This window comes from Salvelinus sp. IW2-2015, linkage group LG4p (assembly GCF_002910315.2).
Source record: "Salvelinus sp. IW2-2015 linkage group LG4p, ASM291031v2, whole genome shotgun sequence".
NCBI classification, from domain to species: Eukaryota; Metazoa; Chordata; class Actinopteri; order Salmoniformes; family Salmonidae; genus Salvelinus; species Salvelinus sp. IW2-2015.
The window spans coordinates 7196519-7221781 of record NC_036841.1 but is presented as its reverse complement, the minus strand read 5'-3'; the positions used below and the strand labels follow the sequence as shown (position 1 = coordinate 7221781).

At 44.4% G+C, this 25263-nt stretch overlaps 1 protein-coding gene and 1 pseudogene across 1 annotated transcript; one reads left to right on the top strand and one right to left on the bottom strand.

Annotated features, from left to right (window-relative positions):
- Window positions 1-375: 375 nt before the first annotated feature.
- LOC111956955 (intraflagellar transport protein 80 homolog) overlaps window positions 376-25263 on the bottom strand; it is an 83691-nt pseudogene continuing 58803 nt past the window's right edge.
- LOC111959735 (uncharacterized membrane protein C3orf80 homolog) lies at window positions 4137-6030 on the top strand. Its single transcript, XM_023981523.2, has one exon. The coding sequence runs from the start codon at window positions 4766-4768 to the stop codon at window positions 5414-5416; it is 651 nt and encodes a 216-aa protein (XP_023837291.1). The 5' UTR covers window positions 4137-4765; the 3' UTR covers window positions 5417-6030.

Here is a 25263-nt window from a genome sequence, read left to right as displayed (position 1 = left end):
ATTGCAGAATGTATCCATTATCATGAATAAGCATATTTATTTGATAAGAATGCATCTAGTCACCCATCAATCACGTCAAACACCTGAACTCCAACAATGACATTGTAATAAATAAACAAAAATACTAAACAATGCATACATATGCCTTTCATACATAACATATAAACATCTGACTTGAAGWAAAKATTAAATTATTTATTAATCAATGCTACAAACCTGGGACATCGAAGATCACCATATGAACTTTTATTACTATCAGAGAGCACACATATTCTTCTTATTTTCCATTTTAGGAATTAAACCAGCACAAATAACRCAACATGTAAAACAGCATATTGTGATTTTTGGTGGGTGAGTTACAAATGGAGAAACAACTGGATATGTAAGGTAGGTTTAATATAAAATACTAGGTCAACTCCAGCAGAATAAGAAACACACTCAATAGACTCAAAACAAGGAAGCCATGGCTGAACGCAGCTATATCAACACCCTTCTTGTCAATGTAACAGGCCCATATCGCTGATGTCAGTTGTGAGCAGAACATTTACCACTGCATTCAGTTTGAACCACAAAATAAGCAGGACAGTATTACACTGGTGAAAAAAAAGTAACAAAAACAGTACACCACAACACTTTGTAACTTAGTCTAGACGTTATCAAATCAGGAGAAGAACCAATGTAGGAAGCAGCATAGAGAAAATGGGTGAAGTTAGGGTGGGTTTATAGAGATAAGATGGAGAGTTCCAAAATGTCTGATGTTGAGGGACCATGGGGCATAAAAGGCACTGTGGAATAAGGGGTAGCTAGAGGGATGCTTGGCTGTGGAATAAACAAAATGGGGGCTGGTGTGCCTCTGCAGCCCTTTTAGGTCGTTGTCACAAATATCCAGTCATACACTGTGTGTCCCTCATGCAGTCTCAGTTGCAGCATTCAAATCGTGGTCATCGTGTGTCTGTGAATCACAACATTAAAGACAATGCGTGATCACAGCATTTCCAGAAATTAAGCCATACCAAATACAACTTAAGCATTGAGGACAGCCTTTTGTTGACAACATGACGGTTTACACTATGTCTACTGTGTGTGAATGATAGAAGAATCTTACCCAAGCTGTAGGTCCATTTCAGTGAATGTGGTCACTTAGGCCTGCACATCAACCAGTATTGGGACAATTGGAGACTTGGGATGCTTGCTCTCAAAGTTCTGCTTGAATTGATTCTGGTCTGCGTCTATAAAGGTCAAGTACAAAATGGAGGAAGTTAATCTGTGGATTAGATTGAATTCAAATTTGACACCAGAGGAGGCTGGTGGGAGGAGCTATAGGAGGATGGGCTCATTGTAATGGCTGGAAAAKAATGTTGGAACAGAGTCAAACATGTGGTTTCCATATGTTTAATGTGTTTGATACCGTTCCATTCCCACCAGCCTTCACTGTTTGAAACAAATAATAAACTTGGCACACACAGTACCAACCAATACTACTCACCTGACAGACAAGGCAGGTGTGGACCAGTGCTGCCTTCGATGCAGTCTTCTGGTCCACAGCTGCTACCTTAGCAGCCACTGCCTTGGCATCAGTCAACTAGTTCAAATTCAAATTGAGAGTGGAGCATGTGTTATACAGTTGAAGTCGAAAGTTTACATACACTTACGTTGGAGTCATTAAAATTCGTTTTTCAACCCCTCCACAAATGTCTTGTTAACAAACTATAGTTTTGGCAAGTCGGTTAGGACATCTAGTTTGTGCATGACAAGTCATTTTTCCAACAATTGTTTACAGACAGATTTCACTTATATTTCACTGTATCACAATTCCAGTGGGTCAGAAGTTTAAATACACTAAGTTGACTGTGCCTTTAAACAGCTTGGAAAATTCCAGAAAATGATGTCATGGCTTTAGAAGCTTCTGATAGGCTAATTGACATAATTTGAGTCAATTGMAGATGTACCTGTGGATGTATTTCAAGACCTATCTTCAAACTCAGTGCCTCTTTGCTTGACATCATGATAAAATAAATCAGCCCAAAAATTGTAGACCTCCACAAGTCTGCTTCATCCTTGGGAGCAATTTCCAAACGCCTGAAGGTACCACGTTCATCTGTATAAACAATAGTATGCAAGTATAAACACCATGCGACCATGCAGCCGTCATACCGCTCAGGAAGGAGACATGTTCTGTCTCCTAGAGATGAACGTACTTTGGTGCGAAAGTGCAAATCAATCCCAGAACAACAGCAAAGGACCTTGTGAAGATGCTGGAGGAAACAGGTACAGAAGTATCTATATCCAAAGTAAAACGAGTCCTATATCGACATAACCTGAAAGGCCACTCAGCAAGGAAGAAGCCACTGCTCCAAAACCGCCATAAAAAAACCAGACTACGGTTTGCAACTGCACATGGGGACAAAGATCATACTTTTTGGAGAAATGTCCTCTGGTCTGATGAAACAAAAATAGAACTGTTTGGCCATAATGACCATCGTCATGTTTGGAGGAAAAAGGGGGAGGCTTGCAAGCCGAAGAACACCATCCCAACCGTGAAGCACGGGGGTGGCAACGGTGATAGGCTATGATTTGTATTCAGGTATGAGCTGGTCTGGAACAAAACCCTTTACACACTTTTGCTCTTCAGAACCTGCAATGATTGAGCTAATCTTACCCCACACATCTATGCTTGATTCAGATTTTGTCCGGTCTGGACCGGCYTTGATTTCAATGTCCACAGTCGTCCGGTCTGGACGGGCCTATATTTGTCCCAAACATAGACGTCTACAATTGGTTCAGATTTGGTCCGGACCGGCCTTGATTTGGCGCAAACATAGACGTCTACAATTGGTTCAGAATTGGTCCGGTCCAAATCTGAGCCAATCATAGACATCTATGTTTCCCAAGTTTGGACAGAACAGTACAGCACAATGCAGTACAGTAGAGCACAGCAGAGTACAGTAGGCCTACAATACAGTACATAGTATAGTACAGTAGAGTACAGTACAATACAGTAGAATATAGTAAATAAAGTAAATAATAGTAAAGTATAGTGTAATCTATTGTATCCTACTTTACTCTAATGTACTCTACTCTACTGTATTAAACTCTACTGTACTGTGCTATACTSTAATGAATTAAACCATACTGTACTGTACACTACTGTAATAAATTATTCTGTACTATWCTGAACTCTACTGTAGTCTACTCTACTGAATAAAACTCTACAATCCTGTACCATACCGTACTGGACTGTGCTCTACTGTAGTGAACTGTGCCGTACTGTACTGTGATGTTCAAACTTGTGAAACATAGCCTAGACATCTATGACTAGTTCACTGTAGGGATGGTGCCAGGTTTCCTCCAGATGTGACGCTTGGCATTCAGGCCAAAAAGTTCAATCTTGGTTTCATCAGACCAGAGAATTTTGTTTTTCATGGTCCAAGAGTCCTTTCGGTGCCTTTTGGCAAACTACAAGCAGGCTGTCATGTGCCTTTTACTGAGGAGTGGCTTCCGTCTGGCCACTCTACCATAAAGGCTTGATAGGTGGAGTGCTGCAGAGATGGTTGTCCTTCTGTGATGTTCTCCCATCTCCACAGAGGAACTCTGGAGCTCTGTCAGAGTGACCATTGGGTTCTTGTTCACCTCCCTGAGCAAGGCCCTTCTCTCCTGATTGCTCAGTTTGGCCGGGCAGCCAGCTCTAGGAAGAGACTTGGTGTTTCCAAACTTCTTCCATTTAAGAATGATGGAGCCCACTGTGTTCTTGGGGACCTTCAATGTTGCAGACATTTTGTGGAACCCTTCCCCAGACCTGTGCCTCGACACAATCCTGTCTCAGAGCTCTACAGACAATTMTTTCGACCTCATGGCTTGTTTTTTGCTCTGACATGCACGGTCAACAGTGGGACCTTATATAGACAGGTGTGTGCCTTTCCAAATCATGTCCAATCAATTGAATTTACCACAGGTGGACTCCAATCAAGTTGTAGACACATCTCAAGGATAATCAATGGAAACAGGATGCACCTGAGCTCAATTTCGAATCTCATAACAAAGGATCTGAATTCTTATGTAAATAAGGTATTTGTTATTTTATTTTTAATAAAATTGCAAAAATGTCTACAAACCTGTTTTCATTATGGGGTATTGTGGGTAGATTMATGAGGGGGGRAATCAATTTAAGAATAAGGCTGTAAAGTAACAAAATGTGGAAAAAGTCAGGGGTCTGAAAACTTTCCGAATGCATTGTATGTGCAGTTGAAATGTGTCCATAGAATTTACTGCTGCTAATGTTGTATTTTCAACATGTCGAACATACATATTTTTTTACATCTGGAAAATACCAAAAATACGTATTTTCACTTTTGTTTCAGCACTTAAAATGCACTGGATTTCAACATCCCCAAAATACTTATTTAACGTCTAGAAAATACATATTTCCGACAACCGGAAAATACGTATTTTCACCTTTCACTCAGCACCTAGAATGCACCTGACTTCAACTGAAAATACGTCATTTTGCTTACTGGGGTTCTTGTCCCGCGCACTCACACCCTGTAGAAGAGGCTACTCGTCTCACTCGCAGAACCGGAGGAGCTGGTGGCTATATTATTCTGCAGTAGCTGTCTCCGGAGAGCGAATGAAGGAAGAGGATTGGAACAAACAGGCAGCAGACATAGTWGCTAAAACTGCTGTGGACTCTTTCTCACCAAAAGAGGAACCAGACGGCAGGCACGCACGGACGCACAGGTCTATCCTAACCGGACGAACCGACTAGTAAATGGACATAATGTTTAATCTATCCACCGGCAGCAGAACGTGCATATACAGCATCACCTTTCTGTCCGCGGTCGTGATTTCCTCCTGCCACGCGCTCCGCCGCTGTGGGGACGTCCAGTGCGTTGAGGGCCAGCAGTGCTGCCCCCCTACTGTTACCGGCAACGGTAGCGCGAGTTCCATGGTGCGCTGCTGCAAGCTCCCGCTGCATATATTCTTCGACAACGTGGGCTGGGTGACGCGCAAACTATCGGGCATCCTGATCCTGCTGCTCCTTTTCGCAATGGGCTACTTCATCCAGCGCATTATCTGCCCGCGGCCGCGCCGACACCCCCACCCCGAACACCCCGAGGAGCCCTCTCTCTTCCACGGACACGTCACCGCGTCCCAGGACTCCCTACTGGACCGGTACCCCGAATACAGTTTTGGGGACTTCACCTCGCCAGTGCTGCTACCCGCATATGACGAGGTGAAGTACCTGCCGACCTACGAAGAGACCATGCAGGAGGTGCACAGAGACCAGTCGGATGATAATTTACTGGTCCRTTCGGAGGAGCCTGCTGCGGACCGAGGGACGCGGGGAGGACCGATACCCAGAGAAGAGGGACAGGACACTTCAGGATACAACACACGCGCGTCACGGAATTCTGTCTGACTAAATGTGATGGACTATCCAATTTCAGAATTGTTATTTTATTATGAACTAAAGGAGAGACTTACAGGCTATAACTCAAGTGCAATTACAATCTGTTGCAATGAATGTTGAAAATAATATGAACTGGCAATTTGGTCAATGACGTTTTATATGATTGGGAGGATGATTCCCCTTTTGTATGCAAATTAAGACTTGGTATGAGAAAAGGAGACAATAAAAGAGATATGGCTGCTATAATTGGCGCTCTTTTGTGTATTGACAGGCAGCTAATTTGGCGCCGGTACAATCACATTAAGTTTTGCTTAACGGTTCAATTTCCAAAGGCACCGTGAGACAGTTGGCTTTCTCCATATTTTTCTTTCATGAGATGAACAGGCTGAGAATGAGTTTTTGAGTCTGCTGGGCCTGAAAGACGTCTATTCATTCTTATATCTATATCCTAGAAATCATGTCATATAATAGTATTTGTCGTTTTTCACACATGTACAACTGTGTATTAATATGCATGCGAGAATTGGAAATGTTTTTTCTTTTCTTCATATCACAACTCTCCCCGAGACACCCCACTCAGAGATTCACAGGCTGGGTCTATGAGAATCAACTAGTGCTGTGCAGTTTTCAGTAGCCTAGCGGGGATTCAAAAGTAATAGAATAGTCACACCATGAAATGAATACAAATACTCTCTCCAACACATCTACATAAGCTATGCCTGACATTTTGTTACATCAGAAAGGTATTTTATCCAATGTGTCAGAGAGCTCAGCTCACACATACTGCATCATGAATACTATCCTCCCTCCTCAATGAGAGATGATGATGATCCTAAATACTGATCCAAGGTCTAGTTACCATGTGAGTGAGCAAACCACCTCTGATCATTTATCTTTGATGTAGTGACCATAGTTGAATGACAAAACATTCACCATCATCAGCATTAGAGCACTTGAATACAGACATGCCTTGCATGGAAAAAGGCAGGAAGATGACTGATAGACAATACAGACAGTCATAAAGACAGAAGTATAGAATAGACAGCAGTAAATAAAGAGCTAAGCTGGCAGACATAAAGCTGGAGCTGCAGACTGAGATAGCCGGAATACAGGAGAGATCAGTGAACAGAGATTACACCCTTGTCTGTTTATTGATTGATCTGTCATACTTACCTGTGTCTGTCTGTCTGTTGCTGGCAGACAGCAGACCAGTTAGCAGGCAGGTACATTTCAATATCTTAATGCTCAATTCTAAATCGATCTGTAGCCCAGGAACCAGAAATAAGATACAGTTGAAGTCGGAAGTTTATATACACTTACGTTGGAGTCATTAAAACTCATTTTTCAACCACTCCACAAATTTCTTGTTAACAAACTATAGTTTTGGTAAGTCGGTTAGGACATCTACTTTGTGCATGACAAGTCATTTTCCCAACAATTGTTTACAGACAGATTTCACGTATAATTCACTGTATCACAATTCCAGTGGGTCAGAAGTTTACATACATTAAGTTGACTGTGCCTTTAAACAGTTTGGAAAATTCCAGAAAATGATGTCATGGCTTTAGAAGCTTCTGATAGGCTAATTTACATAATTTGAGTCAATTGGAGGTGTACCTGTGGATGTATTTCAAGGCCAACCTTCAAACTCAGTGCCTCTTTGCTTGACATCATGGGAAAATCAAAAGAAATCAACCAAGACCTCAGAAAAACAATTGCAGACTTCCACAAGTCTGGTTCATCCTTGGGAGCAATTTCCAAACGCCTGAAGGTAACACGTTCATCTGTACAAACAATAGTAAGCAAGTATAAACACCATGGGACCACGTAGCCGTCATACCACTCAGGAAGGAGACGTGTTCTCCTTCTCCTAGAGATTAAACGTACTTTGTGCGAAAAGTGCAAATCAATCTCAGAACAACAGCAAAGGACCTTGTGAAGATGTTGGAGGAAACAGGTACAAAAGTATCTATATCCAAAGTAAAACGAGTCCTATATCGACATAACCTGAAAAGCCGCTCAGCAAGGAAGAAGCCACTGCTCCAAAACCGCCATAAAAAAGCCAGACTAGGGTTTGCAACTGCACATGGGGACAAATATCGTACTTTTTGGAGAAATGTCCTCTGGTCTGATGAAACAAAAATAGAACTGTTTGTCCATAATGACCATCGTTATGTTTGGAGGAAAAAGGGGAATGCTTGCACGCCGAAGAACACCATCCCAACCGTGAAGCACGGGGTTGGCAGCATCATGTTGTGGGGGTGCTTTGCTGCAGGAGGGGCTGGTGCACTTCACAAAATAGATGGCATCATTGAGGAGGGACAATTGTGTATATATTGAAGCAACATCTCAAGACATCAGTCAGGAAGTTAAAGCTTAAAGCTTGGTCGCAAATGGGTCTTCCAAATGGACAATGACCCCAAGCATACTTCCCAAAGTTGTGGAAAATGGCTTAAGGACAACAAAGTCAAGGTATTGGAGTGGCCATCACAAAGCCCTGACCTAAATTCCTATAGAAAATTTGTGGGCAGAACTGAAAAAGCAGTGTCGCGCGCAAGGAGGCCGAAAAAACCTGACTCAGTTACACCAGCTCTGTCAGGAGGAATGGGCCAAAATTCATCCAACTTATTGTGGGAAGCTTGTGGAAGGCTACCCAAAACGTTTGACCCAAGTTAAACAATTTAAAGGTAATGCTACCAAATACTGATTGAGTGCATGTAAACTTCTGACCAACTGAGAATGTGATGAAAGAAATAAAAGCTGAAATAAATCATTATCTCTACTATTATTCTGACATTTCACATTCTTAAAATAAAGTGGTGATCCTAACTGACCTAAGACAGGGAATTTTTGCTAGGATTATTTGTCAAGAATTGTGAAAAACTGAGTTTACACGTATTTGGCTAAGGTGTATGTAAACTTCCGACTTCAACTGTAGCTATGTCCAGCTAAGCTTATGATAGACTAGGTGGCATTTTTGGCCATACTTTTTAAACCTTACCTATCCACTCTTCTCAGATCTACACAGAAAATGACACAGGGAGTAGGGTTCTATTTGGAATTGGGCAATAGATTTCTACATTTACAAACTACTCCTCTGTGCACAACCTAGGGTACAGCCACATCCTCTCCACAGTAGGCTGGGCGAGAAAAGTCATCATTCATCTTTCTGTGGAACAGTGGACCGTTGAGATGCACCAACTCTCCAAGAACTGGTTTATCTGAAGTGCATAAGAGTGGATAAGCAATGAGAAACTAAAGGATACTCATTAGGAGTTTGAGTTACAGGAGTGATGTCAGATAAATACTGTATGTGCTTTAGCCAGGCTTCCTAGTCTCAATGATACCATCATCTTCAATAGGGATTCTGACCATGGCCGTTATGGATCACGATAATGGGAAAGCTAGTCTGTCTGACTGGAGGGTAATCCTATACCGTCCAGCCAGGGCCGGCCTGTTGTGATGGACACTGATGGATTTCCTCCACAGAGGAAATTGGTGGATAAGAGGAGTTTACACAAAAAAGCATTYAATCCACTGATGGATGAATGGAGGGAATGAGACAAGATGCAAACACATTACACATCACAGTACGTTTTAGTGACAGAATACAGATATGGTATTACTGGAATTTGTGATTTAACAGTAGAGATCACATTTTTGCATCTTTGGCTCTGAGGCTCTCTCTCTCACTCTCTCTCTCTGCAGTGGAGACAGCCTCTACAAGTTCTCTGCACTCAGGCTGTGAGTTCAGGGGGCTAGGGCACRCTCCAATCCTCTAGAATCCCCAGCATGAATGTTTAATCACATGGAGTAAATCTCTGCTATTCTGCACATTGAGGAGTCCCTCRAAGTAGATCTGAATACAATAATGAGACAGACTGCTGACATGACTTGCAGCCACCAGCATACCACCCTTCATCCCACTGCTGGCTTGCTTCTGAAGCTAAGCAGGGTTGGTCCCTGGATGGGAGATCAGATGCTGCTGGAAGTGGTGTTGGAGGGCCAGTAGGAGGCACCCTTTCCTCTGGTCTAAAAAATAATAACCCAAAGCCCCAGGGCAATGATTGCCCTGTGTAGGGTGCTGTCTTACGGATGAGATGTTAAACAGGTGTTCTGACTCTCTGTGGTACCTAAAGATCCCATGGCACTTATCGTAGGAGTGTTAACCCAGGTGTCCTGGCTAAATTCCCAAGCTGGCCCCCATACCATCACAGTCACCTAATCATCCCCAGCTTACAATTGACTCACTCATCCCTCTCCCCTGTAACTATTCCCCAGGTCGTTGCTGTCAATGAGAATGTGTTCTCAGTCAACTTACCTGGGAAAATAATGTTTAAATATTTTTTGAAATAGTGTCACCAGCGCCCCTGGAGTGTTGGTTAGAGTACATTGCTTGAGGTAAAAGTATTGTGTAGTTGTGTCTACAATCATGACAAGACACCTCATAAGTATTGAGATGTTTTGGAAACCCAGGCCATTTTTATGGGGTGTGTAACAGCCCAACCTGAGTGTGAGAAAAATAGACAATATACGGTAATTCTGTGTATCTAACAACTGATTATGCCAATGGAGCAGTTATTCAATGCATTAGTGGGGAAAACAGCAAAGAAACCAAGGCCAGATCAATGTGCATTAAGCTCCTCATAAATCCTACATTATGCCCCGTCAGGGTCTGAGCTTTGGTAGTAGCAGCATGGTTTGGATAAAGCGTATTCAATTCAGTATGTGTGTCTGTGTGTTATCTGTGTGTCTGAACATACTTGTGTAAGAGTTCAGGGAACACGTGCTTTGAGATGTGTGTATTCCGGTGTAACACATATGAAACATGACTCCTGGCTGAGACAGAGTGCTGCTCCTTTTGGGTCATAGATGACTGGAGAGCTTCCACACTACCACTGGCATCATAGCTACCCGTCCCCCTCTAACTTTACTCTAGACAAGAACGGMCTGACTGCAGTTAGCTGGGGAAAGATGGAGGGAGTTCATTCTAGCCTGCACTTAGGACAATACCTGAGTGAACAGGGATTGATAGGATACAAAAACAGAGAGAGAAAAAGAGAGGACATGAAGAGAAGGGGGTGTGAGAGAGGCTGACCTTAATGATTCAGTCTTGCTCTGTAATAGTGTATGACAAGCAGCCCTAGACTGCTCCTCTACTGAGCCCATTAGCCATCATCCTGTATCCATCAGGAACCCAGGAGCGCCGGTGTCCAGACCAGAATGACAGGGATCTATCCTGCTGCTCCTGGCTTCCATGCTGGGGCTGTGTTTGAGTGTGTGTGTTGGGAGTGGAGATCGATAGGGTGTAATGGCAAATTATGGGCTGGACCTCTGTCAGGGGAGGAAGCTGTTTCCCACCAACACAGAGAAAATGTGTAAAAGCCTTATACTTAATATAAACACAAATATCTATGATTACTATTTTTTTTTTTTTAAGTTTTCTTTACCCATTTTTCGTGATATCCAATTGATAGTAGTAACAGTCTTGTCCCATCGCTGCAACACCCGTACGGACTCGGGAGAGGCGAAGGTCAAGAGCCATGCGTCCTCCGAAACACGACCCGGCCAAGCCGCACTGCTTCGTGACACACTGCTCGCTTAACTCGGAAGCCAGCCGTACCAATGTGTCGGAGGAAACACTGTACAACTGGCAACCATGTCAGCAGGCATGAGCCCGGCCGCCACAAGGAGTAGCTAGAGCGCGATGAGACAAGGACATCCCGGTCGGCCAAACCCTCCCCTAACCCGGATGACGCTGGGCCAATTGTGCACCGCCTCATGGGTCTTCCAGTCGCAGCCGGCTGCGACACAGCCTGGGATCGACCCAGGATCTGTAGTGACACCTCTAGCACTGCGATGCAGTGCCTTAGACCACTCCGTCCCTCGGGCGGCCTATGATTACTAGTTAAAACTGACTGGGCTGGGGCTGACTGCATTGAATTGAAATAGCAGTTGAGGAGATAAAAATGAGTTGATCGATCTGATAAATATGTACGGTATTTGTTAAACGTCTACATATGTACATTCTCAGAGAATAAGGCATTTAAGTTAATTGTAAAAATATATTTTTTGTAAAAAACACAAACACAAAAATAACACTAACCATGTTTGATAAATGACCACTTGAAAATATGATGTACATTTGGTCCCTGGATGAGGTCAGAGTCGAGAGGCCAAGCTGCTCCTGACAGAGGTGATGGCAGCCTTCTCTCTCTCCTTAACCTTCGCCTGGATCTTTTCCCAGTTCACCTCCACCTGATGGGGGGGGGGGGGGGGGGGGAGAGAAAGAGAGAAAGAGAGAGAGATTAGAGAAGTGGGTCAGTCTAATGGAACATAGTGTGATAGAAAGGGCACATTGCCTCTTGTAACAAAATACTGTCTAGTTTCGAAGAGAAGAAGTCTTTACTACTACAGCTGGTTAGTGTTCACTATATGACAGTCAAAAGCAATGACATATCCTAACCTGTCAGCGTACTGCATGAACCTCTTGTTGGTCTCTTTCTTGCTAAAGTCCTRCAGGATCTTGGAGTCTGTAGGCCAGCACTGTGTCCACATGGGTCTTATGTTTTACTGCCAGCTCCAATGCCCTGAGGACACATGAAGCTTTCAGTCCCATTCACAGATGCATATGTAAGTATACACAGACAGACAAACAGAAAGGCATGTCAGAGAGACAGAAATATTCAGATTCACAGGCAGACAGACATTTAGAGACAGACACACACCCCCACACCTGTCCCAGTTGTAGAGGTTGATGTGGACCTGTATGGCTTGGTAGACCAGGCCAGCCTGTAGCAGAGTGGACAGTAACATGTGGGCCACTAAAGATTCCTTAGATGGCAGATCCTTGATAGAGTTAATATACTGCACCTTATCCACTTGGAGAGAGAAATAGATTGATGGAGGGTCTTACCTCTCCAATGGCAGCGTAGGCCACCTCCACTGTCGTCATCTCCCTATTGGCCATTGCCATGCCAGCGAGACACGCCCACAGTGACTGGTCCTATAGGAACGGAGACAGACATTAAGAAAATAGGAAATTACATTTGCCATACACACATTGTCTTAGCATAAATAAACACACACACCACRTACGCACACATACACACACACGCACGCACGCACTCACGCCCGCACGCACAAACAAACACACACACCCACACATGATAGGGAGCAGGCATGAGTGCCAGGGGACAGGGAGCCGGGGTATAGGGGTATTTGTCAGGGGGTGGAACTGCTGCTCAGCCTGACAGGCTGGTGGTGGCGCCGGGGCGTAGCGCGTGGCCCAGCCCTGACCACAAGGCCCTACACAGGGGGGCTAGCTTAGCCCTGCTCGCCTGGGTCATTAAAGGGACGGGGCACTGAGAGAGAGGAGGGCTGTGTGTTATTAGAGGGATGGGAGGTCCATTACACTGGCGTCTCTACAGSGACACTCTTCCCATTACCAGTCTGCTCATCCTTACAACACAGGCCTCGTTAGTGTCACTCTGCAGGGCACACACACTCACACACACCCTGTAATCTGACTTCCGTGTGTGTGATTCTGATATCATACTCATTCAGGACACGCAGACGTACTTAGACAAACATGCAGGCACACACRCACACAGACATAACGCCACTCCCATTCACTCTTACAGTCACACTCAAACTACGCCACTCAACAGTATCGTTGAAAGCAAAGCCCAGAACAACATCCTCATGCATCCTGYCATCTCATCTGAATCCTTCATTAAGACAAACAACATTGGCCATAAAACTGTGAAGACAAAAACAAAATCATCCTTTGCTAAAGCCACTAAATGCTGGTCAGAGAGTCAGAGAGAGATAGGCCAGTTTCCTCCAATCAGAGGAGAGATTGTGGTGTTGGCTCACTGTTAGAGCCTGGCTGGGGACTGAGTCACACTGCTGGGCTGCCCATGTTTGTGTGACTGTGTACAGTATGGTTGTTTGTGTACAGGCCTATCAGCATGTGTGTGTCTATGTGTGTGTGTGCGTGCGTCTGTTACCAACAATCAGYGCCATGAAAGTATCCACAAGGGGCTAATCCTCCATACCTGGCTGACAGGACTTCCCCACAACACTCCTCCCACTCCGGGAAAAAMCACACCAAACGGCCACGAAAGACCAAACCCTTACCAGAAATGAGGGGAGGAAGGAGGAGGGATGGCTATTAAAAGTGGTGACGCTCCTTCTTCCATACAGTGCATTCAGGAAGTATTCACACCCCTTGACTTTTTCCACATTTTCTTGTGTTACAGCCTGAATTTAAAATGGATTAAATTGAGACTGTGTGTCACTGGCCTACACACAATACCCCATCATGTCAAAGTGTAATTATGTACAAATTAATAAAAAATGTAAAGCTGAAATGTCTTTACCCAATAASTATTCAACCCTTTTGTTATGGCAAATCTAAATAAGTTCTGGAGTAAAAATGTGCTTAACAAGTCACAATGAGTTGCATGGACTCACTYTGTGTGCAATAATAGTGTTTAACATGATTTTTGAATGATTACCTCATCTCTGTACCCCACACATACAATTATCTGTAAGGTCCCTCAGGTCGAGTACCGAATTTAAAACAAAGATTCAACCACAAAGACCAGGGAAGTTTTCCAAAGAAGGGCACCTATTAAAAATACATTTAAAAAAGCAGACATTGAATATCCCTTTGAGCATGGTGAAGTTATTAATTACACTTTGGATGGTGTATCAATACACCCAGTCACTACAAAGATACAGGTATCCTTCTTAACAGTTGCCGGAGAGGAAGGAAACCGCTCAGGGATTTCACCATGAGGCCAATGGTGACTTTAAAACAGTTACAGAGTTTAATGGCTGTGATAGGAGAAAACTGAGGATGGATCAACAACATTGTTGTTACTCCACAATACTAATCTAAATGACAGAGTGAAAAGAAGGAAGTATGTACAGAATATGCAAAACATGCATCCTGTTTTCAACAAGGTACTAAAGTAAAACAACAAAAAATGTGGCAAAGAAATTAACTTTACGTCCTGAATACAAAGTGTTGTTTGGGGAAATGTCAACACAACACATCGCTGAGTACCACTCCTCATATTTTTAAGCATGGTGGTGGCTGCATCATGTTATGGGTATGCTAGTCATCGGCAAGGACTAGGGTGTTTTTTTTAGGATAAAAATAAACAATAGAGCTAAGCACAGGCAAAATCCTAGTGGAAAACCTGCTTCAGTCTGCTTTCCAAAAGACACTTGGAGACAAATTCCCCTTTCAGCAGGACAATAACCTAAAACACAAGGCCAAATATACAATGGAGTTGCTTACCAAGACGAAACAATGTTCCTGAGTGGCCTAGTTACAGTTTTGACCTAAATTGGCTTGAAAATCTATGGCAACACTTGAAAATGGCTGTTTAGCAGTGATCAACAACCAACTTGAAGAATAAAAAAAATAACATTTGAAAATATTGTACTATCCAGGTGTGCAAAGCTCTAAGAACTTATCCAGAAAGACTCACAGCTGTAATCGCTGCCAAAGGTGATTCTAACATGTATTGACTCAGAGGTGTGAATACATTGTCAATCAATTAGCTTTTTTTTGCTCATTAGGCCAGACAAAGTTGAATTACAGAATGACTACATCGCTCGCGTCGCGTGCGCGAGCGTTGCAAAATAAATGTAGAAATATATATTATTCAATTATTGCACCCACACTGCTCGAGTGCGCCAAGGGCTAAAATAGAAGTCAGTTCTAACACACCAGCCAGTTTGGGTTCCGTGGTACTGTTTATTTTGGCAAAATATGCGGCTCTTTGTTTATAATGCACTGTCAGCTCTCCCTTGATGACACGGAACCCAACCCGGCTGTGAGCATGCTCCATCGTGCATACATTTAKTTTGTCACCCCCACACCAAATGCGATCACGACATGCAGGTTAAAATATCAAAACAAACTCTGAACCAATTAACTACTGTTATTCCTTTACCACCTAATGATTTTATTGATTTATTTATATATATTTTTTCGCTCGCTCACCTCACTTTTCTGGGGGGAAAATCCGTTAAACAGTGAATCAATTTTGTCTGGCCTTATGGGATATTGTGTGTAGCTGGGTGAGGAGAAAAAAAACAATTGAATCAATTTTGAATTCAGGCTGTAATACAACAACATTTGGAATAAGTCAAGGGGTATGAATACWTTCTGAAGACACCCACCTCACCCCCCTCTCCCATCCCCTGTCCCCTCTAGCCATCCTTCTCCAGGGTTGTGGTTATTGCATCATAACCTACAAGACCCTGCTAGGTAGTCCCTCCTTATCTCAGCTCGCATAGCAGCACCCACCTGTAGCATGCGCTCCAGCAGGTATATCTCTCTGGTCCCCCCCAAAGCCAATTCCTCCTTTGGCCGCCTCTCCTTCCAGTTCTCTGCTGCCAAATGACTGGAATGAACTACAAAAATCTCTGAAACTGGAAACACTTATCTCCCTCACTAGCTTTAAGCACCAGCTGTCAAAGCAGCTCACAGATTACTGCACCTGTACATAGCCCATCTATAATTTAGCCCAAACAACTACCTCTTCCCCTACTGTATTTATTTATTTATTTTGCTCCTTTGCACCCCATTATTTCTATTTCTATTTTGCACATTCTTCCACTGCAAATCTACCATTCCAGTGTTTTACTTGCTATATTGTATTTACCTCGCCACCATGGCCTTTCTTTTGCCTTTACCTCCCTTATCTCACCTCATTTGCTCACATTGTATATAGATTTATTTTTCTACTTTCTATTATTGACTGTATGTTTGTTTTACTCCATGTGTAACTCTGTGTTGTTGTATGTGTCGAGCTGCTTTGCTTTATCTTGGCCAGGTCGCAATTGTAAATGAGAACTTGTTCTCAACTTGCCTACCTGGTTAAATAAAGGTTAAAAAAATAATAATTACAAAACAAGTTACAAACAATGCGAAACAACAAACAAAATAGCATGGTTGATTAAGAGCCGATAAGACGGCAGCCATCACCATGTCTGTCGCTGTGATGTTCCTCTCCTGTGTTGGTGTCTCACACCCCCCACTGAGTCTCTGAGGAAGAGTTGAGTCTCTCTCTCGTTCATTTACGTCTTTGCATGTTGTGATACAGCCCGGGATCGAACCCGGGTCTGTAGTGACACCTTTAGCCCTGGGCCTTGGAATGGTGAAGGGTCCATGACGGAGMCACTGTAGTGGAGCTTTAACGAGACACGACCAGCAGCTTTGAATTAGTTTCTAATTAGCCTGGGTGACACCATTTACGTATTTAACCTCCCCAACACACACATACACACACACAACCCCTGAACCCCAACCCCAGTGAGAGCCTAACATGCTGACCAGACCGGACACGTGCGCGAGCGTCGCAAAATACATTTAGAAATCCATGTTATTAAATTATTGCGCCAACGAGCGTCTGCGTTACCAAGGGCTAAAATAGAACTTCTTTCTATTTCTGACGCAGATCGCGCTGAAAGTCCTGCCTCTCCCATCTCCTCATTGGTTTATAGAAGCAGGTACCCACGTGCCATCTCCTCATTGGTTATACCCACGTGGGTGATTGAAAGACGAAATGTTTTGCCGGTTGTCGTGGTAAAAGTGTAGATGCCAATCACCATATCATTTCAAAGATGAAAAAGCCTGGAAGGAGGAGAGATGACTAGAAATGATTCGGTTGGCCGTCTTATGTGTGGATTAATTGTCGGAGTAGAGGACCTTGTGCATTTCAGGTAAAATAACAACTCAATGTTTATATCCCAGGACAAATTAGCTAGCAACAGCAAGCTAGCTAAATAGGACAAATTAGCTAGCAAGTGCAAGCTAACTAGCTAAATTGTCATACATGTTTAATGCTTTTCGACCTGTCCCCAAATTAATATCATTGGTTCMGAGTTTGTTTTGATATTTTAACCTGCGTGTCGTGATCGCGTTTGGTGTAGGGGAACAAAATACATKTATGCACAATAGCGCACGCGCGCAGCCGGTATGAGTTCCGTGTAAGCATTGAGCTGCATTGGTTATTTTTTTAWWTTTATTTCACCTTTATTTAACTAGGCAARTCAGTTAAGAACAAATTCWTATTTACAATGACGGCCTAGGAACAGTGGGTTAACTGCCTTGTTCAKGAGCAGAACGRCAGATTTGTACCTTGTCAGCTCAGGGATTCGATCTATCAACCTTTCGGTTACTGGCYCAACGCTCTAACYACTAGTCTACCTGCCGCCCCATAATGTTGCTGCTACCATCKCTTATGACCAAAAAGAGCTGCTGGACATCAGAACAGCGATTATTCACCTCGAATTGGACAAAGAGTTTTTCTTTAATGCGTCGTATGGGAAGGATATACTACAAACACCCGAACAGGCCCTCATCCACGTCATTCGCTGGAGAAGGAAACAAAGATTTCGCGGAAAGAGATCAGGGTGCCTTGTGAGGATCAGGCGACGAGTGGCTAATCTKCCTTTGCCATCCGTCCTGCTAGCTAACGTTCAATCGCTAGAGAATAAATGGGACGAACTGAAAGCACGTATGTCCTACCAACGGGACATTAAAAACTGTAATATCTTATGTTTCACTKAGTTGTGGTTGCACGACGACATTAATAACATACAGCGGGCGGGTTATACACCCTATGGGCAGGATAGAACAGCAGCCTCTGGTAAGACACGGGGCGGGGGCCGACGCATATATTTAAATGTCAGCTGGTGCGCGATATCTAAAGAAGTCTCAAGGTTTTGCTCACCTGAGGTAGAGTATCTCATGATAAGCTGTAGACCACACTATCTACCTAGAGAGTTTCTGTATTTTCCGTAGCTGTCTACATATCACCATAAACCGATGCTGGCACTAAAACTGCACTCAGTCAGCTGTATACCGCCAAAAGAAAACAGGAAAATGCTCATCCAGAGGCGACGCTCCTAGTTGCCGGGGACTTTAAAGCAGGGAAACTTAAATCAGTTTTACCTCATTTTTATCAGCATGTTAAATGTGCAACCAGAGGGAAAAAAAACTCTAGACCACCTTTACTCCACACACAGAGACGCTTACAAAGCTCTCCCTCGCCCTCCATTCGGCAAATCTGACCATAATTCTATCCTCCTGATTCCTACTTACAAGCTCAAATTTAAGCAGGAAGCACTGACTCTATAGCACTGGTCTATAAAAAAGTGGTCAGATGAAGCAGATGCTAAACTACAGGACTGTTTTGCTAGCATAGACTGGAATATGTTCCGGGATTCTTCCGATGGCATTGACTAGTACACCACATCAGTCACTGGCTTCATCAATWAGTGCATCGAGGACGTCGTACCCACAGCGACYGTACGTACATACCCTAACCAGAAGCCATGGATTATAGACAACATTCGCAATGAGCTAAMGGGTAAAGCTGCYGCTTTCAAGGAACGGGACTCTAACCCGGAAGCTTACAAGAAATCCCGCTATGCCCTCCAACGAACCATCAAACAGGCAAAACGTCAATAYAGAACAGAGATTGAATCGTACTACACCGGCTCCRACACTTGTCGGATGTGGCAGGGCTKGCAAAYTATTACAGACTACAAAGGGAAGCACAGCCGAGCACTTCCCAGTGACACAAGCCTACCAGACGAGCTAAATAACTTCTATGCTCGCTTCGAGGCAAGTAACACTGAAACATGCATGAGAGCATCAGCTGTTCCAGACGACTGTGTGATCACGCTCTCCGCAGTCCATGTGAGTAAGACCTTTAAACAGGTCAACAAGGCCACAGGGCCAGACGGATTACCAGGACGTGTACTCCGAGCATGCGCTGACCAACTGGCAAGTGTCTTCACTGACATTTTCAACCTCTCCCTGTCTGAGTCTGGAATACCAACATGTTTCAAGCAGACCACCATAGTCCCTGTGCCCAAAAACACTAAGGTAACCTGCCTAAATGACTACCGGCCTGTAGCACTCACGTCTCTAGCCATGAAATGCTTTGAAAGGCTGGTCATGGCTCACATCAACACCATTATCCCAGAAACCATAGACCCACTCCAATTTGCATACCGCACCAACAAATCCACAGATGATGCAATCTCTATTGCACTCCACACTGCCCTTTCACACCTGGACAAAAGGAACACCTATGTGAGAATGCTATTCATTGACTACAGCTCAGCGTTCAACACCTGTCTCTTATACACATCTAGATGTGTATAAGAGACAGCGTGTACTCCGAGCATGCGCTGACCAACTGGCAAGTGTCTTCACTGACATTTTCAACCTCTCCCTGTCTGAGTCTGGAATACCAACATGTTTCAAGCAGACCACCATAGTCCCTGTGCCCAAAAACACTAAGGTAACCTGCCTAAATGACTACCGGCCTGTAGCACTCACGTCTCTAGCCATGAAATGCTTTGAAAGGCTGGTAGAGCTGATCACCGACAACAATCAGACAGCCTTTCGGGAGGAGGTCAGAGACCTGACCGTGGGGTGCAAGCATAACAACCTCTCCCTCAAAGTGATCAAGACAAAGGAGATAATAGTGGACTACAGGAAAAGGAGGACCGAGCACGCCCCCATTCTCATCGACGGGGCTGCAGTGGAGCACGTTGAGAGCTTCAAGTTCCTTGGCGTCCACATCAACAACAAACTAACATGGTCCAAGCACACCAAGACAGTCGTGAAGAGGGCACGACAAAACCTATTCCCCCTCAGGAGACTGAAAAGAATTGGCATGGGTCCTCAGATCCTCAAAATGGTTTTAAAGCTGCACCATCAAGAGCATCCTGACGGRTTGCTTCACTGCCTGGTATGGCAACTGCTCTTAAAACTGCATTGTTGGTTAGGGGCTTGTAAGTAAGCATTTCACTGTAAGGTCTACTACACCTGTTGTATTCGGCGCATGTGACAAATAAAATKTTATTTGAATAAACAACTGGACAGACACGAGACAACCGGACAGACACGAGACAACAAGACCAACATGAGACAATCGAACAGACATGAGACAACCAMACAGAAATGAGGAAAGAAATTTGACACACTGAGACCTGAGACAAGACATTGAGATACACACACACCCCACTTCCAAAGAGTGACAGTGAGTTCCCACGCTGCCTGTTGTTACCACGCTATGGTGGGGGGAACCCATAAGGTCTATCAGAACACAACACTAGAACCCTGGAGAAATCACATTCACTGATCTGTGGCCCCCCAGCCCGCGTGGCCCCTCTCGGGGGGCTGAGTGTTTCCCCTGGGGCCAGGGCTCTGGTTCTCTGGTCCCTCTGGCCCTGCTTTGCTCTGCTGCAACCCACAATGTGCTAGCAATTACAGGCCGCTAATTACACCATTTATCCTAAATAACTGGCTTTAAGAGAGAGCTCAGAGCTCATGGCTCAGAGCAGCCCTCCTCTCCTGGGTAGGGTAGGGGCAGGGCCAGGGAGACAGCAGGCCTGGTGTTAGACATTTGGCACTGGATTATTTCACACCATTATTCTATTTTCAAAATAATGTGAAGAGTTTTTTTAAGATGTGTTTTGTACAGTATTTGGTGTTGAATATGATGTGTGCTTTGCTCTATACAGATCAGACTCATTCTGCACCGGACCAGGGAGTCACCAGAGAATGTCCCCAAGAGAATGTCCCCTCTCCTGTCAGGTGTGTGTTACCTTGGCAAGGCGGCAGAGGCGCAGTGCGTCCTCCCAGCGAAAGGAGGCGCTGTACTCATGCAGCACGGTGGGGTAGGGAGATAAGTTGCTGTACACCAGCGAGCTGTCACCTGGGTCCCGACGTAGTTCAGGATGTGGGCCGCACGGCTGAACTCACTGTGGAGGGGGACAGACCGACAGATATAATAATACATTCTGTACACACAGCCACTCAGCCTAAGGGCAGCCACTCAGGAATCTCTTTTAAACAGCTTTTACACAACATGAAAACATTWCAGATGAAGCAGTACCTTTYATTTCCGATAATGGGGAACTGATTTCTGTGTTTGCGTGTGTGTTTCCGTGCACATGTTACCTGGCGTCTTTCATGTAGAGTGTTTTAGCCAGCAGGTCCAGTGAAGACCGCACCGGGATAGTGCCACACAGTGAACTGTGTGTCCTGAATACCACACAGGATGTTAGCGGAGTCGTTCCAGGACATAGTGTGGACCACAGTACCTATTGAGCAGGATAGAGACAGACAACACACTCTTATTGACTACACACAGAATAACTAACTATAACCTCTACCACRTGGTGTGTAGACCATAGTGCATGTGGGTTATGGTAAGAAAGATCTATCTGGTAGGCTTTAGGTGCTTAACAACACAAAGCAGTTTGAAATCTATCTCCCCCTCCATTTCTCCCCTTCCCTCTCTCCTACCTATCTTGCAGATGTTGTGTTCTCTGTTGATGCGATGCACAGCGGTCAGGTACAGGTCACGGTTCTTGTCTATGACCGCGATCTTCCTATCGCTGGACGGGCCACACTGGTCCAGAGCTATCTCCACCACCTCCATCTGGAACACACGCACGGACACACACACGCACGGACAAACACCACACACACCCACACACACACCAACACACACACACAACACACACACACACACACACACACACACACACACACACAACACACACACACAGTGAAATGAGGCCAGAAAGTTGTGTGAGAGGGCCTGTTCACATGAGCAGCAAACTGAACCCGCAGTGTCAACCCCATCAGTCCCCAAACACATACACTACAATATTGTTCTTTTGATACATCATCTCTTCTCACAACAGATCTACCCCTATCACACCAGCCCTCTCCTACACTCGCTCCCTTACCTCTCTAGGCCCCCCGCTACCAGCCTGAGAGGTATACAGCCCACCAGAGCCTAAGGGGGCAACATTGCAGGCCGAGCGAGGAAGACTCCACTCAGAGGAAACGAGTGGAGGAAAAGGGAGACAGAGGGGAAATAGGCGGAGCAAAGAAGAGTGGAGGGGTGCAGAGTCTGACTCACAGCTCCTGACTCCTCCCACAGTGAGTGTATATGTGTGTGTGTGACTGTGTGTGTGTTACCTGTGTGTGTGTGTGACTGGTGTGTGACTGTGTGTGTGGGTGTGGGTGTGTGTGTGTGTGTGTGTGCTTGTGTGTGTGATATGCTGTGTGTGTCGTGTGTGTGTGTTGTGTGTGCTGTGTGTGTTGTGTGGGTGTTGTGTGTGTTTCAGCCAGTGGCTCCGTGCCGTGCTCAGCTCTGTCTTTGGAGATGTGAGTGTCGAGACAGAACTACTGATCCTGGGTATTCTCTCTTTTCTCTCTCTCTAATTCACTCCCTCTCTCTTAATCCCTTTCAGTCCTGTTCTTCCTCCATAACCCTCCCCCTTTCTCTCCATCTCTTTCTCACACACATGCACTCACTCCAATTTCCACACAGGCTGTATGTCTCCCTCTTAACTATGAAGTTTCTTCTTTTCCCTCAACACCACTAATTCTTCTCTCTGTCTTATCTCCATGGCTCCCTGACCTTTTCACCCTGGCCTGTTGGGGGCACTCGAACCCACAGCTACCCTGAGGCACAGATCTAGGATCGGCTTACCCTCCCCCAATCCTAACAGGTTGCTCAATGTAACAGTATGGATTAAGACGTAGGCACGTGGAGATATGCACAGTCTTCTCATGTCAGTGTGTGCACACTAACAGGAGAGTGTAATGTGTGCTGTGACTGACTGTTGGTGTGTGTTGGTTGGTGAATCAGCCACCTTGTCAGTCAGGGGCTTCCCTTCACCCAGGGCTTTCCCCATCAGGGCACCAAACAGAAAGATGGCTGGAGGAAAAGAAGAGAGGAGAGGACGGAGGACAGGGCGAGAGCGAGCAGGATAATGATGGCAAACAGTCATTGTTACAGTCCTGSTAAAGTCATTTCTCCAGCGTTTTATCTCCTGGTGAAGTGTAATCCTCTTGTTGACAAAGTGCTCCTGATGTTTCAATGTGTTTAGTGACTGTAAATGTCATTGAGTGAAAAAGCCTAAGGCAAATCTCGCCCTGCTCTGTGGACAACACAGTTTAGTATTGTAGTAATGAAGGGACAGCTCGGCTGGCCGAGCTCATCTCACCCTTCTCATCGCTCTTGTCCCAGATGGCGATGGTGTCGTTGCTAAGGGAGACTGACTGGGCATTGAGGATGTCCGTTCTCATGCCGGGGAATCTGGGCGTGGAGATGAGACGGCCCTCGTAGGAGAACACATANTTGAGGATGTCCGTTCTCATGCCGGGGAATCTGGGCGTGGAGATGAGACGGCCCTCGTAGGAGAACACATACACCCCCGTCCCATCCACCAACAGGAAGTGTCTGAGACAGAGAGGAGCCAAAACAAAGAGGAGAAAGGGAAAGATAGAGAGATAAAGATGGAGGGGAGTGATAGAAAGCAGGGTTAGGGACAGAGAGATGGAGAAGAGAAGGAGTGAGAGAAAGGAGGGCGCAACAAAGAGGAGAGTGGGAGTGGTAGAAAGGAGAAGAGAGTAACAAACCGCAAGATGGAGCCAAGATATTACAAACATCTCACCAAATAAATAATAAAGAGTCTGTTTATTTTATTGATATATTCATTCAGTGTATTTGTCAGGGGTCTATCAAGTTCATTTCCATCTACTGTCTCGTTCTCAATCAAATTTCATAACAGAGCGAAGAGGGGATGCCAGAAATCTAAATAGTTTCTATTTCACAGGCGGCTTGATGAACAAACACTGAGGAGAAATGGAGCATTAGGGTCATTCCATGTCATTTCTGCAAGCCATGACACCCACCATCTCAGATTCTTCTGATATCTTTTCTGTAGTTAGAATCAGAAAATATTAGCATTCCTGCAACATGATTTTGTTTAAATATAATTTAAGCTAATTGATTCGAATCAAATTSGCCATTTTAATTTATAGGATTCATATAATATTCAATAAATATAGTACTTAACATCCGATTTGGACCAATTTTTTTAAAACATGGAGTAAGACATGAGGAATCCAAAGAAATGGTCAAAAGCCCCACACAGACTCCACGCGCCAATCCCATCAACGACACAGTTCTCTGTGTCTGACAAGCAGTACGGAGCTGCGACTCAGAGTATTGTTTCTTCATCCTATGTAATGTATTCTCAGTGAATTTGGTGACGTTTTTTTCTCCGTTCAGTGAAGTCAAAAGGGGGGCGAGTGTAACTGATGTGAAATGGCTAGCTAGTTAGCGGGGTGCGTGCTAATAGAGTTTCAATCGGTGACGTCACTCGCTCTGAGACCTTGAAGTAGTTGTTCCCTTTGCTCTGCAAGGGCGATGGGTAACGATGCTTCGTGGGAGGTTGTTGATGTGTGCAGAGGGTCCCTGGTTTGAGTCCAGGTAGGGGCTTACCCTGTAAGCAGTCTATGGACAAGGTATGACAGCAACCCATGCTTTGGTTTTGTTTACCTGGCAACTGTTTCAAATGCTAACTTTTAGCATTAGTGGCATAAATCCAAAGTAAGTCAATGGCATCTATATTAGCAATTTTGCGCTTCATATCCAAATCATCTATAGGTAACATCATTGAGTTACACAATCAMWTTTTTTTTTAACATTAGGATGATTTGGATTGCTGTCATACCTTGTACATAGACTGCTTACARGTTGTGGAAACCAATATATAATTTTGTAAATTCACTCTCTAGTGGTCAGAACCTGGTAATACCAGGATGTAGGATGATGGGACTTAACAAYTTCAATGACTCATTTCTCTGAACAAGGAAAAAAACTATTTCATATTCACTGGGAATAAATTACATAGGATGAACACATTACATAGGATGAACACATTACATAGGATGAACACATTACATAGGATGAACACATTACATAGGATGAACACATTAC